A 16,827-nucleotide genomic window follows, 5' to 3' on the forward strand; every position below is an offset into this window, starting at 1 on the left:
CCTGGTGCTTTGCTTCCACCTACACAATGAGATCTACCTCTTTGATTTTCGAGATTAAGTGTGTGGATATGTAAACGTTCACTTCCATCTTAGTACAGGATTTATAGAACATCATTTTGTGTCGAGCCCATGATTTTGAAACAGCCTTATATGGACAAAAGGGAAGAACTCACTGAAGTCTATCCTAGGGGGTGTGGAGACTACTTCACCAACTCCTGCAATACTGCAATTTACTGCTATTTCCGACTTGGATTGGAAATGAAGGCGCTATCTATCGGCGGTCACCTCAAACTCGTTAGGAAAATAGCTTATTATCCATATTCTTCCCCCGGTTCGAACCTGGCCAAATTACAAAATTTTTGTTTTAATTTAATTTAAAATTTTGTTTATAAATTTACTGAAAAAAATTAATTAAGGAGAGAGGATTTTTTCCTCCGGATGACGGGAGGTTAGCTGCCTGGATAAGACGGGGCCATGAAAATATGGTTCAAATCAAGGCCACGAGTAAAAAACAGGCGTTACACACTGTTTTAAGTAAAAATCTTCGAACCAAATCGTGGGGATTACCATAATGACTACTTTGTCCAGATCTCGCATTTTGATAAATCTATGATTAGCTAATTGTTCTGTAAAATGCCTTAGTTGTTCAAACTGATAATAATCTTTTGAACTTTTATAATAATTATCAATAGAAAGAGAGCCTATCTCAGTGACTTTCTCTCGCAAGGTCGAACGGATCACTTGCCCAGGGCCCAAAAATAGTTCCATTTACTTTCTTATCTTGAATGGTGTCTGTAAAATTGAATACTTGTAAAATAATCAAGTGTCATACGCAGTGGCGTCGGAGCCGGGTGTGCTGTGGGTGTGCGAGCACTTTGTATTAAGCAGGGCCGTAACTAGGCCTGGGAAATCTGGCACTGCCCCGGGGCCGCACGCCGAATGGGGGGGTCTTACAAATAATGTACACTTATTTCATTCTAAGGTGATCCCTCGGGAAAATATCTGGGCTCCGTGAAGGCACGCTACGGCCCTGCTTTTAAGGATATACAGGGTGTTCGGCCTTTATCTGATGAATCGTTCGTCGTAGAGATACGATTACAATGTTAAAAATGCTCAAAATGCGTTCAAAAATTACTTGGTATCAGTTTTGAGAGTGGAAATACAGTGTTTCACAAAATAAAAAAAAATCTAAATTTTTGTTCGGTACTCCCCGTCTTCTAACTTCAAATTAGAAATTTGTTGCCTTGTCTTTTCCGAGCCCTAGCAAAAAAAAAAAAAATCTCATGTTTATGACTGCAATATTCTCTAAGATGCTTGAATTCAAAATACCGAGTAAAGGGGGGGGGGCAGCGAAAACTGATGAACAACGCTGTCCTCCCCCATTTATGTTTATGTTGTTCTTTCCCAATTTTCCTCAGATTTTTGAATTCGGATACCTCAGGGAATGTTAGAAACATGGAATTTTTTTGTTGGCCTCAGGAGAGACGGAACTCTAAGCGAAAGTTAGAGGACAGGAGGACCGTATAAAAATACAGTTTGTTTTTATTTTGTGACACACTGTATTTCTACTCTCAAAACTGGTACAGGATCATTTGTGAACACATTTTGAGCGCTTTTTAAATAGAGAAACCATACTTCTACGACGAACGGTTGATGAGATAAATGCTGAATTAGGACTTACAGGACACCCTGTATGATTTTTAGTTCATGTATGTTCATTACTAATAGTTATGTAATTTATTTAAAGAAATGGAAATTAATCCAATTAATTTGTAGTAAAAAATCATGAAATTGAATTTTTGTAGGAATGACAAACTACAAACAATAAAAAAATCATTGATATAAAAAAATTTATTTACCAAACCAGAAGATGGCCTACAAATATGGAAACTATACAACAAAAATTCATTTTTTTTTGTTGTCTTATAATTTCTTCTTTTTTATGGCAAGAAAAATGGCATTAACCCAGCATTATTTCTGGAGACATAAAATGTAGAAAAATCTCTCCTTAATCCAGTGGAACGGGTGTAAGAGCGCTTTTACCGGCGAGGACATTCAGAATGTTGGTAGCCGCCATTTCGGCCATTTTGATTCTAGCTGACATCTCGGCACTAGCTACATGCGGAGATAGAGCTGCAATTTAAAAAAAAAATAGAATATAAATTTTAATTGTCATCATCCTACTGTAAACAATTTTTCGTATTAAAATTAAAACTCTAGCTCCTTATTACATTAAACGAACTTTAGTTCGTCCCGGACTGGAGCATGCTGCAAGGTTTTGGAGACCATACCTACATAGCTACATAGACAAGGTTGAAGAGGGTGCGGAGAAGAGCTACGCGTGTCCTTGTTGGCACACGGGGCTTGAGTTATGCAAACACCAAACATGGCCCTCGCTCTGTCCCTTGTGGGATATAAGCAGGCTACCTTGCGGCTGAGCCATGCTGGAAAAAAAGAAAAAGCCCCGCTAGCCACCAAAGACCACGGGCCGACCCACGCAGAGGACTACAAATACTAACACTAAACATGGGGCTTGAGTTATGAAGACAGACTACACTTTTTGAATATGTTTACATTGGATGAACGGCAGGTGTCGGGGGGAGTGTGATCGAAGTGCTCAAAATTTTCAACGGAATGGATAGGATGCACCATGAATTATTAATACGCCGTCAATCGACTGCTTTGACAAGGGGACACCGATTGATAAGGGGAAATTCTAGGTTGAGGTGTGGCAGAGTATTTTTCCTCTAATAGGGTTGTTAATAAATGGAATAGCTTACCCTCGTGGGGGGGGGGGGTAGTAAATTCCAACACAATTGACACGTTTAAAAAGAAATACGATAAACATGCTGTGGGGGTAAATCGAGAAGCTCTGTCCATACTTAGAATAAGACAACCATAAATATTTTTATAGGCATTGTATTATATTTTATCATGTTTACATAGTTCTTAGTGTTCGTAATTGCATTTTTAATCGAGTTGCTGAATTTTAGAAATATATGGCATTTGTTATGGGCATCTTTTCTCAGCCAACCTTGTTGGGTATTTTGCTGTTGTGGCCTTGTATTTGTATTTCGATTTAGAAGCGCGTTTGTCAAATCCATCCCTTTTTTTGAATTCTCTATATCAATGTTCCCCAACCTTTCGTGTTTCAAGTACCTCTCTGGGAATGCGTAGAAGTCTTGTATACCCCCTCTAGAATAGTGTTTCTCAACCGCCGGGACGCGGCCTGGTACCGGGTCTTACGTCATACATACCGGGCTGCGAATGATTGGCCGTTTCCTTTTTCCCCCCATTCCTTTTCCGTCTGTTGTGTGTTTTTAACCGGGCTTTCCACTCACAAAAATAAATTAGAACTGGCCGCTTGCAGAGGCGGATTTAACGGCGGGCGCACCGGACGCCTCGACCAACTTTCATCCGCTACTGGCCGCTTGTTCCCAAAGAGAGAACCACTATCATAGGTCGTCCGTAGGCAACTTTGATAACATTATTCAACCGTTGTAATTGATATTAGTAATATCCATATTTGGGTTCAAATAAAATTATACCTACATACTGACGTTTACCATACATCATCTAGGAGAATGCAGGAAATTTCTATCCCAAATACGGGATATATCACTAAACTTTGAAAAAAAAAAATTTGCAATTTACTGCTTTAGATGCAATTGCCAGTTACTAGTCGCGTACCTAGAGTGCGTATCCAGTGGTGTGTCTGAAATTCAGTGCTACCATCTATAGTTCAGAAGTGAAGTGAGAGAAGGTGTAATGACTGAATATTTGTACTATTTTTAGGCCTGTTCCTCTCTATGGCGAAGCTTTTTAACGGAGAGATCGTCTCGCATTTGCGCCTCGAAGTTGGGAACTACAGAAAACCAACTTCAGCCGACCACCACTGTGGTGACGGTGGGGATCGAACCCGTGATTATGACCACTCGACCACCACAGCGGCTAAGCTTGTTTACCTGAAGAAATGCGCAGGATTCTTGTTACTGCTAGACATGTGTACGAGAATCGAGCACCCCTAGAATGCACAAGAGGCTGGCTTTGTACGTCCTGGCTTTTGAATGAACAAGAGACGCGTATCTCTGTACCTCTTGAAAAGACTTGCCGTTGGTTTACTTAGAACACGTTGCCTACCTACTGTTACCAACTAGAAATACGTAGAAAGCTTGCTTACCCCTCTTCCCAAAAAATGCATAGGAGTAATACTTGCGTATAGGTGTGTGATATGCTTATGAAGCTTGCGTATCTCGGTGTATATAATGTAATAATGTATGCATCAGTTTAATGAATATTTTCGTTTTATGGCTTCATTGTTTCTTCCGACCATTACTGATTATTTTTCGTGTATCCCTGAATTGTCCATCACATACATCTAGGAATACATAGTTTAGGAACCACTGCTTTGTTAAAAAAAATTCTGTCTGTATATTTTCAATACAAATGCGTAATCTTTGAGTGATCTTCAAGTTTCACATTTGGCTTTTAAATAAGACATAAATTGTAATTTTATTTTAAAATAACAATTCACTGATTTACCGGATCAAAATTTACCACAGTTAACAAAATCGACTACGTCAAAAGCAAGAACTACAAACACCTACGCCAATGCAAAACTGACTAATTCGGTTCGATGAAGTTCCGCTAATATTTCATTTGAGTTCTTTAAGTAAATTGAAATGACAGTAGATCAAGGAAGAAAACATCAAAATAACAGTTGTGTGCAGTCACTCATTAAGGGCCAACTTTCTTGAATAAATATGATTTCAGACTATTTTTTGAAAAATTGTGAATACGTGCCATGAATTTCAATGCGCTTAAGTCGAAAGAAAAACTACAGAAAAGTGTATTTTACCAAGGTTTGGCAGAGTCGTCAATTTGTGGTCTCTGGGCAATGGCTCAGGAATCATCACGTCGAGGCCCGCAGCTCTGATTTGTCCCGATTTCAAAGCATCATATAAATCATCTTGATTCACTACACCACCCCTGCAATGAGGAAAAATATGGGGGTATTGTAGAAATAGATGATTTTCTAATGAGAGAAAATTCTATTTCACAGAGATTTATCATAATGAATGCACATGAAAAAAATTAAGTTACTATCCGTAGAAATAACGATGAGATAGAGGCGAAAAAAATCTAGAAACTTCAAGAAAATCAACATATTAGAGAAAAGGAATCATTCTAAAGACCACAATTTCGATTCGAACTCTTCGGAAATCATAGTATTGAAAATTGGAATGAAATTTTGTCTAACCTGCTTGTATTGACGAAAACAGCCGAACGTTTCATGATTGAAAATGCCTTCTTGTTGAATAATCCCTTGGTTTCTTCAGATAAGTTGCACATGGCCACGACGAAATCCGATTGCCTTAGAAGGTCCTCGAATGGAGTAAAGATAGCGCCCATATCTTCCGCTGTCGAATAATAAATGAAATAAGCATAATCAATAATCGTATATGTGTGTAACATGATCTAATGAGAAATCGCTGACGGTACTTTAAAAAAAGTGTACCAGGTTATAGATTATTTGTTATTATTATTATTTGTTTTGAAGTATAACTTATTGTTTCAAAAACATTGTTTTTTTCTTGTCCTTAATTAGAACTAAAATGACCTACCAAATAATTTACATGATAATTATTTATTATCATTTACATTTATACTTTTATTTTAATTCGTTATAATTTTCTTCTTATTCTACTTTTTACAATGTCGGATATAAAAAGTCAAATAGTAATATATTGGGGTAATGTTTCTTGTTTTGTTCGGAACCTATACAGCCGATTGCCTGGCAGTTAAGTGAACCCAAGGAACATAGACCATATTTTATACAGGGCCGTAACTGGGATTTTTGCCAGGGTTTGCCGGGGCAAACATGATTCAGCCGTTCGGGGTGGTTGCCCCCCCCCCCAGTTCCGGTCCTGATTATTGATGATCTGATTGATATATAATTTTGTGTATTCACGTGTTCCTTCAATAGACATGACATTTTTATGATATCTTCTAGCCATGAAGGGCTCGGTGTTTTTCTGTTTTTCTGTATGTGCGCGTTTCAACTGATGCTGTGTGTTTTCATCCTTTTGTGGTAATGCGAAAGGAAAATCTGAAGTCCACTGAAATGTCTGGCTTTTATGTATCGTATAATCGGTGTATTCTGAATACTTATACAGGAGCTTCCAATATGGATGATAGAAATACTAATTTTAAAATCCACTTAAGTGATTTAGGAATATGCCGCAGGCCACTTAAGTGATCTGGAATATATCGTGAGTCATTATCCCCAGGTCACTTGAATAAGCCATAAATGTGAGCGTCATTATTTAAAATGTGAGCTGTCAAACGCTGCGAGTCATTTTTTTTAGTGATCTGGGAATGTGCTACTTTATTCATTGTTGAAAATATACGTCTGAGGTTATGGGCCAGCAGGCCATGGGTTGAGCATATATGGTTTACAATATGAAGATCGAAGTGGGTGATCTGTTGATTTGGATGATGATGTCTTCGAAAACCGAATTGAATTTCTGCGGTTGACCTTGGGATGCAAATGCTCGAAATTTCCGTAGAGATGCTAAATATTCCTAAAAGTTCATATGCTACTGCCAAAGCCCGAAATTGGCCTATTCACGAAGTGGCGGGCCACTTCGCGAAATGGCCAATTTCGTTAAATATTGGTCCGGCCAATGTCCGAATTTCATACATTTGGCCACAAATTTGTATTATCTATATTTGACAACAACGAACTTTTGTTTGAATTTATTCCACTGGAGTTTGGACGCTATAATATTACCTCCGTGATCGTAGAAAGGCTAAAATTCAAAAAATCACTTCACACAATGGCAAGTGTCTTAGGTCGGTATCGCCGACATGGTTTAAACCTGTAGTTACAATTTTCGGATAAGAGATCAACATAGATTGGTTAAAACCCAGAATTTAACCAATCCGTGTCGATCTCTTATCAAAAAATAAATTGTGACTATGGTTTAAATCAGTGATTCCCAACGTGGTCGTTAATGCCCCCTTGGGCGCGATCGAATGTTCCAGGGGAGCGGTAGAAGCTACGAATTTAACATAGGATCTTATGGGTTAGATGGCGGGGGGGGGGCGATGGGAGAAAAAAATTTCTGAAGAAGGGGGCGCTGGGACAAAAAAGGTTGGGAAACTATGGTTTAAACCATGTCGGTGAATGCCGCCCTTATAAAAGTTTTTCCCCTTCGCTCAAAAACCACTCAGATCGCATGGAGCGACCCAATATTTATAGAAAGCTCATACAATTATCCTTATAATTATCCTGCATTCATAACACAGGGTTGAGTCTATTTACTATTACGGTTTCCCATTGACTGTATATATACTAACCACTTGACAAAAACTGCAAAAAATTAATTTTATTTCATTGACGTTTCTGTAGTTCGTCGAAGAGTCGTTAAATAATTTTTCTTCGAACTTCAAGGGGGAAACTTTCTGAAGTAGTAACTCTATACGAATCTCCATAATATATTTTCTGTACTGAAAAAGATGAAGAAAAAAAAGCCACCGAAAAAAAAAATGATGGGCTGGTTTTTGGACTACGCATTTCTTTCCCACCAGATGATTAATGATTCTATTCGAAAATTATACAAGTGTGGTGTGTGTGTATCTTCTTTCTGTGTCGCCCGTGATTATTAACCATCAAGTGAAACTCACCCGGTTTGATGGGATGGAAGACGTCATAGTAAAGGACCTTGGACACACCGAAAGGAAGCAACCTCTTCATGACAGCTTGGCCTGCGATTGAATCGTGACAAAAATCAACAAAAACGCATCAAACTATAAAAACCTAAATATTCATGAACTGAATTATTTTTATATTATATACTCCATTCACGGGAGAATCTGCCATTTTGACTAGAGCACAATGGGAATGAAATTTCATGGTTCGTTAGAAATAAATCCGAGATTTCGTAGGAATGACCATCACTATTATTATGTATGTATGTATAGCATTATTGTAATTATCGGTGTATATTATTATGGTAATCTAAAGGAAGATCGATATAATCATAGATCTTTTTCGTGAATTGCATGCACACCAACTTTTTTATTTCAGACATCTTGTGGGGCCAATTTGCTGGTAGTCACCGGTGAGTTTGCACAAATGCAAACACATCACGCTCTTCTTGACATTGCGTTTAGCAGTCATGAATATTTAGAGAATTATTCCTACAATTGTGTTATCATAATTTTAAATCGGAAATTTGAAATTTCGTTGCTTTTGTTTTATTGGAAAAATTGACAAATAAAAGTAAATCATTTTATACCTATTCTGCCCATTCCGACGATACCAATAGTAGCGTCCGTCAATCCTTGACCGCAAAGCCATACTGGACTCCAGCTGTATACCCAGTCACCACTATATGAAATGAAATTGATACAGATTTTTTTCTTCACTTAAAAATAATCTTCACTTGCACCAAATATAATTAGCGGAAAGATCCCAAGTACAAATAACTTATTATTTACTTATTGTTCGTTATAGTTTGATCCGCTTCAGCTCAAACTTCTCGTAAATCAATGGATTTTAGAGACACACTTTTAATTAGAAAGGTATTCAAATAAAGTGTCCATTTCAAATATATAACAACTAGGGGGGGGGGGGTGCAAAAAAAATATCAACGTTTCCAAGTACAATATTCGCCGAGATATTGCTGTTTGAAAGTTTATAAGGGGTCTCATAATTTAGAAAAGTTTCAAATGAACTGCAACTTCAAAGATAACCTTATAATCTTTTGTTTCCCTGAGTGTTCTTCCACCTTTTTTAAAACTGCGGACAGGAGTTTTTATGGGAGGAAAAAATAAATAGTAGAAGTAGTTTGCGGAACGGCAAAAGAAAATAAGTAAATAGGAGAAATAATTTGCGGACCAAAAAAATAAATAAATGAGAGAAATAATTTGCGGTCACCAGTGAAGATAAATGAAGGAGAGAAATATAATTGGCAAACCTGCTGGTGGCTAAGACAGGAATAAAAACATGTATATGTGCGGTGATACTTAAAATTTAATCTAAAATTATGTAGTAGCTATAGGGTACCGCGGTCCGGTAGAAAATTCTCACGGACCAGCGGCTGAAGAATATTGCCTCTCAATACATGCTGTTCTTTCCTTAATTTTATGTGGTTTTTAATTCAAATGTCTCAGCTAATTTTGCACTCATATAAACCATGGAATTTTTTTTGCTTCGCTCAGAAGAGACAGAGCAAGGAGACCGTACAAAAAACAAAATTTCAAATATCGGTACATTAGCCCTATATGGCCCCTAGTTAAAAAACACTTTTAATTTAATTCACTATGACTTATCTTAAATGGGAGAACGCTATTCGTATCTTCTTCTCTTTTTTTTTTAAATTGTGAGAGTGGAGTCCGTAACACACTACACTGACGTGACGTTATTTCCCGTCACGTCAGTGTAGTGTGTTTCGTTCGGCCAAAACTTTCTGCAAATGGTTCACGAGCTGAATGGACATGGTGAAAATGTATGTTTGTAAGTTAAGAATGGAATAGATATTGAAAAAATGAAGAGTATAAAAAAAAGAGACATTTACTTGCGTATTGCCGAAGCCGCATCGAAAAGTCTTCTTCCAACCGCAAGCATCATGGTAACAGTGAACTCGGCAACTGAATCCGTGGAAACATGAGGAGTGTTGGTCACGACAATACCCCTGAAAAACAGTTATATATATATATGTTTGTTTGTTTTTTCCCAAAAACTATGACTTTGTTTCGTTATAAAAACATCTAAAAAAATACTTGTATTTCGTACATTAATCGAAACAAAGAGTTGAGTATTAAAAGAAATACACACCATACTAAAGGGGATGAACATGACTCTGCATTGTTGAAAAACACGTTAGTTGGGAGAGCTATAGTATAAGTAAGCAAATATGATTTCAGAAAATCATTGTTGAAGTCGAGAGACCATCGTTACGAAATATTTTTTTTATTTTGAAATAAATCCAGCTACCCCCTGTAAAAATATTGAATTTCAAATAGGCCTATTCATAGATACCGTTCATATCGAGATTTCTCTTTGATACTATATTTGTATGTACTTGCGAAATTCAATTATGGAGATTAATTAAAGATTATAGATGTACAGGGTGTCCCATAAACTCGAAAAATAGTTTAAAAATTGATTAAAAAATTGAGGGAATTCGTATATTTTTGAATGCGATTTGCGTAAAAGTTATTTTCACTGATGGGGATTTGTTTTGGTAGAGGAAAAAAATTATTTCACATTTTTGTCGATAAAGGCACTGCAAGACAGTTCGGCAGGAGTAATTGAATATGAATCTTTCTTCAATCTCTTCTGTATCTGAAAAGTCCCACAAGACCTGCTCTACGGACCTCAGTGTCTCTACGGATTTTGTGAAAAACTTTGAAAATTTTGACCAAGCTGAATAAAAGTCCAACTCTAAGTGACAAATCTACGGACTTAAATGAAAACTTGGAAAATTTCTCTGCACGAGTGGCAACCAATGCGAGCCCAGTCTCAACCAAGCGGCCGAAGCTTACCAGTCAGACCGGAGCAACCAAGCCTACTTTCACGACGGCAGGCAACATGTCGAGTTCTTCAGACTCCAACAGCTCTACGGCGAGCGCAACATACGATATGTTCGATTTTGCCAAAACGTGTATGGAGGAAATCGTTAAGTCTGGGACAGAAAAATATAGGAGAGCTATACTTAACAAATTTCTTTCTGATGCCGGAAATATTCTGGTCAAGTAACCAACAACGATAGCCTCCTAATTATTTTTATTTCAGGAAACCTATTTATTCCGAAATGTTCTACTTTTTCTTCAAGTTCCTTTCACCATCTTTTTATCTATCAAAAAAAAAAAATCTTCTCCAAAAGAATCCCAAAAAGTTTTGATAAAATAAAAAACAACATTATATTTTCTATTTAATCTCCTTCTTCAATCCTTTTTAAAACTTTTAATATAATCGATTAACGCTATCCCTTGTATTTTTTCCTCTTCCTACTAACAGTATCGATTGCAGGTCTAGCCAATGGGAGAAGACCAGGACTCTACAGCCAATGGAATGCGAGCCAGTGGCGTAGTTCAAGAAACATCGCTTTTCGAGCTTTCTTCACAGCTGAAAGCACTAAATATAATCATACTAATCATCTGATGGTTTTGTGCCGGCATTTTACCTGCAACATTTTAAATTTAATTTCGTTATTTAAATTTTTTACCAGAAACCAGTTCTAACGTTGCAATTTTTTTTTTCTTTTTTCACATACAAGCATTTTATACTCACAAACATTACGCCCTTGTCTTTCTCTTCATACGCTGTAAGCCCGCTTACAGCTCGGAAGACCTGGGAACGGGAAATTACCCCTCATTCTGGTCTGCCAACATCATAATAAAACCTTATGTAAGCGCCAGCAACAGGAAAGTTCAGAAATTAGCTGTTAATCATGCACTCTACATTTTGTATGACTCTGATTTGCATATTTACAGTGATTTGCTTTCGTGCAGCGCCTTCTATCGACGAAAATGTGAGGTAATTCTTTTTCTGTATCAAAAAAAAAAAATCATCTTTCGTAGGAATAACTTTTTCGCACAAATCGCATTCAAATATACATATTCCTTCAATTTTTAGGAATTTTTAAACCTTTTATGAATTTATGAAATGCCCTGCTTTTTGAGCCTATACAGAAAAACGGACAAGAGTACAGAAGTACAGAAGATAAATATTATTACATTGAAAGCTAGGAAATAACCATGGAATTAGTGATTAAAACATGAGAGATTTAAAAAAAAGCTAAATACGAGCAAAATTTATTTAGAAGAAAATTGTAATTTTTGTATAAAATATGAGAATTTTCATTACTTGAAACTGGACGAGAACTCATAAAAATTAATGGAGAAACGTTTTTTCTTCATTCCTGTTGTAAGTTTCACCCAGTTACACAGAACCAAATCCCTCACCACAACTAAGAATAAATGATAAGAAACATTATTTTATTACCATGGGGGGAAAAAACGAATTTTTTTCAGTGCAAATTTTTCATTTTCTAGTACTTCGAGGTGAAAGAGCTTCTTGTTTATCTCAGGTGTTTCTCCTGTCAGAAAAAAGGGGGGGGGGGGCACCACCTAAATTCCCTAAGAATATCTATTTTTTAGAGTGGCAACTGATAAATTTACAGGTCATAAAATACGGACTGCACCGTATAACAAGCAACGCGTTCCAATAAAGATTGTACCGGCTTTACAGCCGAGAAGGTGATTCGGCATTCTCTGTACATGCATTAATACTCCAGCTGACACGAACAAAAACCATTTTATCGCGGGAAGGAATGACTTCACATATCTAGAATGAATCAAATAAATTTAAAGTAAAAAGGCATGGAAGATAGAAAACATGAAAATCACGTCTGTAGAGTCCTTTTGGAAGTACTGCGGTCGTAAAATTAGTAGAGATATACTATAATGAAAACGAGATGTTAGATAATTCAGCCAATTTCCTAACAAGCTTCAGTCAGCGTCAGTTGGTTGTATCAGGGCTTACTTCAAAGCGTATCAATAATACGTCTTTAATACGCTTTGGCTTACTTCTTCTTGCAGGTTTCCAAGTCGATGTGCTCGTATCCAACGGACATCGTTGAAATCACCTTCAGTTGTGGACCTGATGAATGAATGACAAAAACGGAAAGCAAGTTGATTTTTGAACATTTCCATTCGTAAATTTCGAAAGAAAAAAAAATTTGTGGTTCAATATTCACATTAAAATTGAAAATTTAATGAAATTATTAGTTTGTCTCGAGTGTTGAGTGTTTCTAGTAGACATATTTCAGTTGCTGTCGTGTCTTTTGACCGCATTAAAATAAGCATTTCGTGGCAACATGCATGAAATTGAAAACTTCTTCAGTAGTAGAAGAAATTTTAGGGCCAGTTGAAAAACGACGATTTAAAAAAAGTAACTCTCTCAGAGATGATGACTAGATGGGAAAAAAATATCTTGAAAAAATATATATTCAAAAAAATTCGCAATATATTTTTTTCAGTAAATATACAGGCTACATTTTTCGATTTACTGTGTAATACAATTGGAAAAAAACTATAACGCCACTTATCTTATTTGCATATCCCTATGACTAGCCATTCTCGAATAATTCGACAAAGTTGTTTTCCGCGATGCTCGATTCGTAAAGATGGGACGAAGCAAAAGGCCATGTCTTATGGAAAAAGGAAAGATCCTCGTTTTATAAAAAAATTTGTTGATTAATTTCTCGAGAAATTGGGTAGAATATTACGCAGGAATTCCATTGTTAACCACTATAGACACTGGTTAACAATTCCTTGAAGAACAAAGCGAATTTTATTCTGAGTATATAAGTGCGGTCCGGCCATCTTCCTTAACTGATTGTAGAGAAGAATAACAATAATTAGAGATTTAAATAAATAAATAAATATATATATATATATATCTTCAGAGAAAATTGGGAGATTAAGAAGTCTGCATACAGTGTGTTCGAAAAAGAATTCTTTCCTGACCCACCACCTTTAACGAGCACACACAGTGATGAGATTGGGATTCGTTGAAAAGCATTTAATTTTAAAAGGGGATGAGCGGTAAAAAATGAAGTCGTTTCAGATATAAACTGATATAAAAGCTTATGAAATTTTAAACGTTTATACACTTTAACCGAATGCTTTTAGCTAACTCTAGTCTCAAAACATTGTGTATGCTCGTATAAGGATTGGTCAGAAAAGACTTTTTCTTTTCGACACACTGTATGCGGACCTCCTATTCTTCTATTGTGGAAATTTTTTCTGGTATGAAGTAAATAATAAATGAATAAAATAAAATAAAATAAAATTAAATTAAATTAAATTAAATTAAATTAAATTAAATTAAATTAAATTAAATTAAATTAAATTAAATTAAATTAAATTAAATTAAATTAAATTAAATTAAATTAAATTAAATTAAATTAAATTAAATTTTATACAAGAGTTCCAAATCGTTCGCAATTTTGTCTGAAGACATTTTTTTTTGTTCGCATCTCGAATTATTGCTATTCTTGCCTGCGATCAGTTAAAGAAGCTGGCCTCTAACCACACTTTTATACTCAGAATGAAATTCGCTGTTCTTCAAAAAAAATGTTAACCATTGTCTTTGGCCCAAGGTTACACTACAAAAGTTTTGTAAAAGTTTTTATTTTTTTTGTTATAATTACATTACATAAAAGTTTTGTACATATTTTTTACAAAACTTGAACAATTAGAGTATCGGTTATATTCGAGAGGATATAATCAACAGGCTTGTCGGTTGTTTTTTTTTCCCCCTTCAAGTTTTGTAAAAGAAATTTTTATTAAACTTTTATGTGTAATTTCGACCGACATATTAATATTTTGTCCAATTTCTCGAGACATTAATTCTAATTTTTTAATACGAGAATCTTACCCTTTTCTATAAGAGATAGACTTTTGTCTCGTCCTATTTTTACGAATCAAGCTCCGCATTAACACAACCATGTCGAATTATTTGAGAAGCCCTCAGAAATGTTGTCTAGCTATAAGGATATGCAAATAAGGTAAGTGACGTCAGAAAAAGGGAATGACCTTATAATTTTTTTCTAATTGCATTACATTGCAAACCTGAAAAAAAAAAAGACTGAAAAATTACTGTGCATTTTTTGAATAAGATACAATTCAAAACAAACTATACTTTGAACAAGACATTTTTAATCAGTCATCGTCTCTGAAAAAAAATTTGGAAAAACTCTGGTTATTATTTTTTAATCGCCTTTTTTCACACACACACACTTGAAAAATTCAGCCAATGAGGTTATTGGATACATTCTAGAAAATGTAACCGATAGTCTTATTGGTTGCATTTTTCAAGTTTTATAAATGAACTTTTATGAAACTTTTATAGTGTAATTCCTTCCTAAGGCCGGGATTACACTATAAAAGTTCGGTAAAAGTCCTTTTATAAAACTTGAAAAATGCAAACAATAAGGTCACCGTTTTCAAGTTTTATAAAAGGGCTTTTACCAAACTTTTATAATGCATCCGGTGATCTTATCGGTTGAATTTTTCCCGTTTTATCAAAGAGCTTTTACAAAACTTTTATAGTGTAATCCAGGCCTTAGGAAGGAATTACACTATAAAAGTTTCATAAAAGTTCATTTATAAAACTTGAAAAATGCAACCAATAAGAGTATCGGTTACATTTTCTAGAATGTATCCAATAACCTCATTGGCTGAATCGCTCACGTGAACGAACAATGAAAGTTGAAAGATTTAGTGATAATTTAAACGTCCCCTCCCTCGACTTTCGAAAATGCACTAAAACTGGTATATACATATATATACATACATTGAGTACACGTGCTTTACTCCCCCCCCCCCTGGAAAAGGTTTGCCCCCCCCCCCCCGGAAAAAGTTGAAATGACGGCCCTGTCCACATCGTATCAAATTTCATTTATTTGGCTCCTTTCGCAAGTCCTTATGTGGAAAATTATTCGCTGAAATATGATAAGATAGGAAATGCCGACCAAAGATCTGGATCACAGGCTCTACATTAATTAAGAGCTGTATTGCTTTGATAGCAATTTAATCTTTTTAGTCAAAGGCAAAGAAAAGAGTCGAATGAAAAACCTGACAACAAGCTCATCGTTCACATTCCCCAAGAGATTTTAGATGATTCTCAATAGTTATAATATACATTAAAAAATAGATTCTGTATGTAATTTTGAGGATTTTCTCTAGTCCCTTACAAATCGTTACAGAGAAATTTCACAGACAAATATACCGTGAAATCAAAGTAGATAATTTCTAAATTATTGTAGTTAATATTTTGATTATTAAAATCTTACCGCGACGAGTATTTTTATTTTAAATAAAATGAAAAATATAATTTAATAAAATAGTAAATGCATCTGTGGAGTTAATGAGAAAATTTCATAAATACTTTATACATCGATTCCGATAGCATTTCGCTCATTTTATATAGTCACAAAAAATCTTTTGAAAGATAAAAATAAAATAAGTGAATAAAAAAGCGCCGAACCCGCTTTCTCAATGACTTCTTTGTCTATCGGTTCGGTGAGAAGGCACAGGAGAGCATCTTTTCCAACGACACCCTTGAGAAGTGCCGAACGCTCGATGGGCTTATGCTCTGGATATATTTCAATATCACATCTGGGATGAAATATAAAATGATCAAAATTTAATAGCGAAAATATGACTACGCGGAGAAAGAAAATTGCTTATAAAGCTCAGGTAAATAAGTTCAATTTCCAGACACGAAATTCACAATTATTTCGAAACTTACTTCGCCCTGAGTAAATCAAGCCCGTCTTTAGGAATATCAGGTCTTGTCACGTACACTTTAGGCCGACTCATCGTTAGATTCTCAGGTTACCACACAAACACACTATCACACACCACACTCGCGTGTCTGATGATATCTCTGGCCCTGGGATGGTTCTTTTTTTTCCCAGCCCGGCTCGTTTCTCCACCAGTAGCTCTTTACGCTCTCGCTGTGTAGAACCGAATGAGTATAAAAATAAAAGATCAAATAAAAAAAAAAAATAGAAAACTATCTGATAGTGTTTAAAGTGGCCTTGGACCGATAGACCAGACGTCGAATAATAAAAGAATATAAAAAAAGAAAGAGTAGAAGAAAAGGCAGGAAAGAGGAAAGAAGTCTGAAGGATGCTGTAAACGAAATTATCGTTTTATTAGTTCCACTTGGGTGCCAGATAACATACTGTAATGTGAAAATAGACCTTATATATTTTTTTTTACCGCAAGAAATACATATACTTT

The 16,827-nt window shown here is 35.6% G+C and overlaps 1 protein-coding gene across 1 annotated transcript; it reads right to left on the bottom strand.

The window, feature by feature from the left end:
- Positions 1-1,833: 1,833 nt before the first annotated feature.
- Positions 1,834-16,827, bottom strand: LOC149082981 (glyoxylate reductase/hydroxypyruvate reductase-like). The gene is made up of 9 exons (XM_089236027.1): positions 16,331-16,827; positions 16,067-16,197; positions 12,601-12,673; positions 9,585-9,701; positions 8,304-8,395; positions 7,690-7,770; positions 5,261-5,420; positions 4,859-4,989; positions 1,834-2,133 (listed from the first exon to the last, which is right to left on the bottom strand). Exons 1-9 carry the CDS (start codon positions 16,399-16,401, stop codon positions 2,009-2,011), a joined length of 981 nt encoding a protein of 326 aa, XP_089092153.1. The 5' UTR covers positions 16,402-16,827; the 3' UTR covers positions 1,834-2,008.

This window comes from Pholcus phalangioides, unplaced genomic scaffold, assembly GCF_987345545.1.
Source record: "Pholcus phalangioides strain wild (caught in Gottingen) unplaced genomic scaffold, Ppha-v1.0 ptg000009l_1, whole genome shotgun sequence".
Lineage (NCBI taxonomy): Eukaryota > Metazoa > Arthropoda > Arachnida > Araneae > Pholcidae > Pholcus > Pholcus phalangioides.

Coding starts and splice junctions, on each gene's coding strand:
- LOC149082981 (XM_089236027.1), bottom strand. CDS start 16,401: ATGAGTCGGCCTAAAGTGTACGTGACAAGACCTGATATTCCTAAAGAC. Junction 16,198..16,330: donor CTTGATTTACTCAGGGCGAA/GTAAGTTTCGAA, acceptor ATTTCATCCCAG/ATGTGATATTGAAATATATC. Junction 8,396..9,584: donor GCGGCTTCGGCAATACGCAA/GTAAATGTCTCT, acceptor CATTTCATATAG/TGGTGACTGGGTATACAGCT.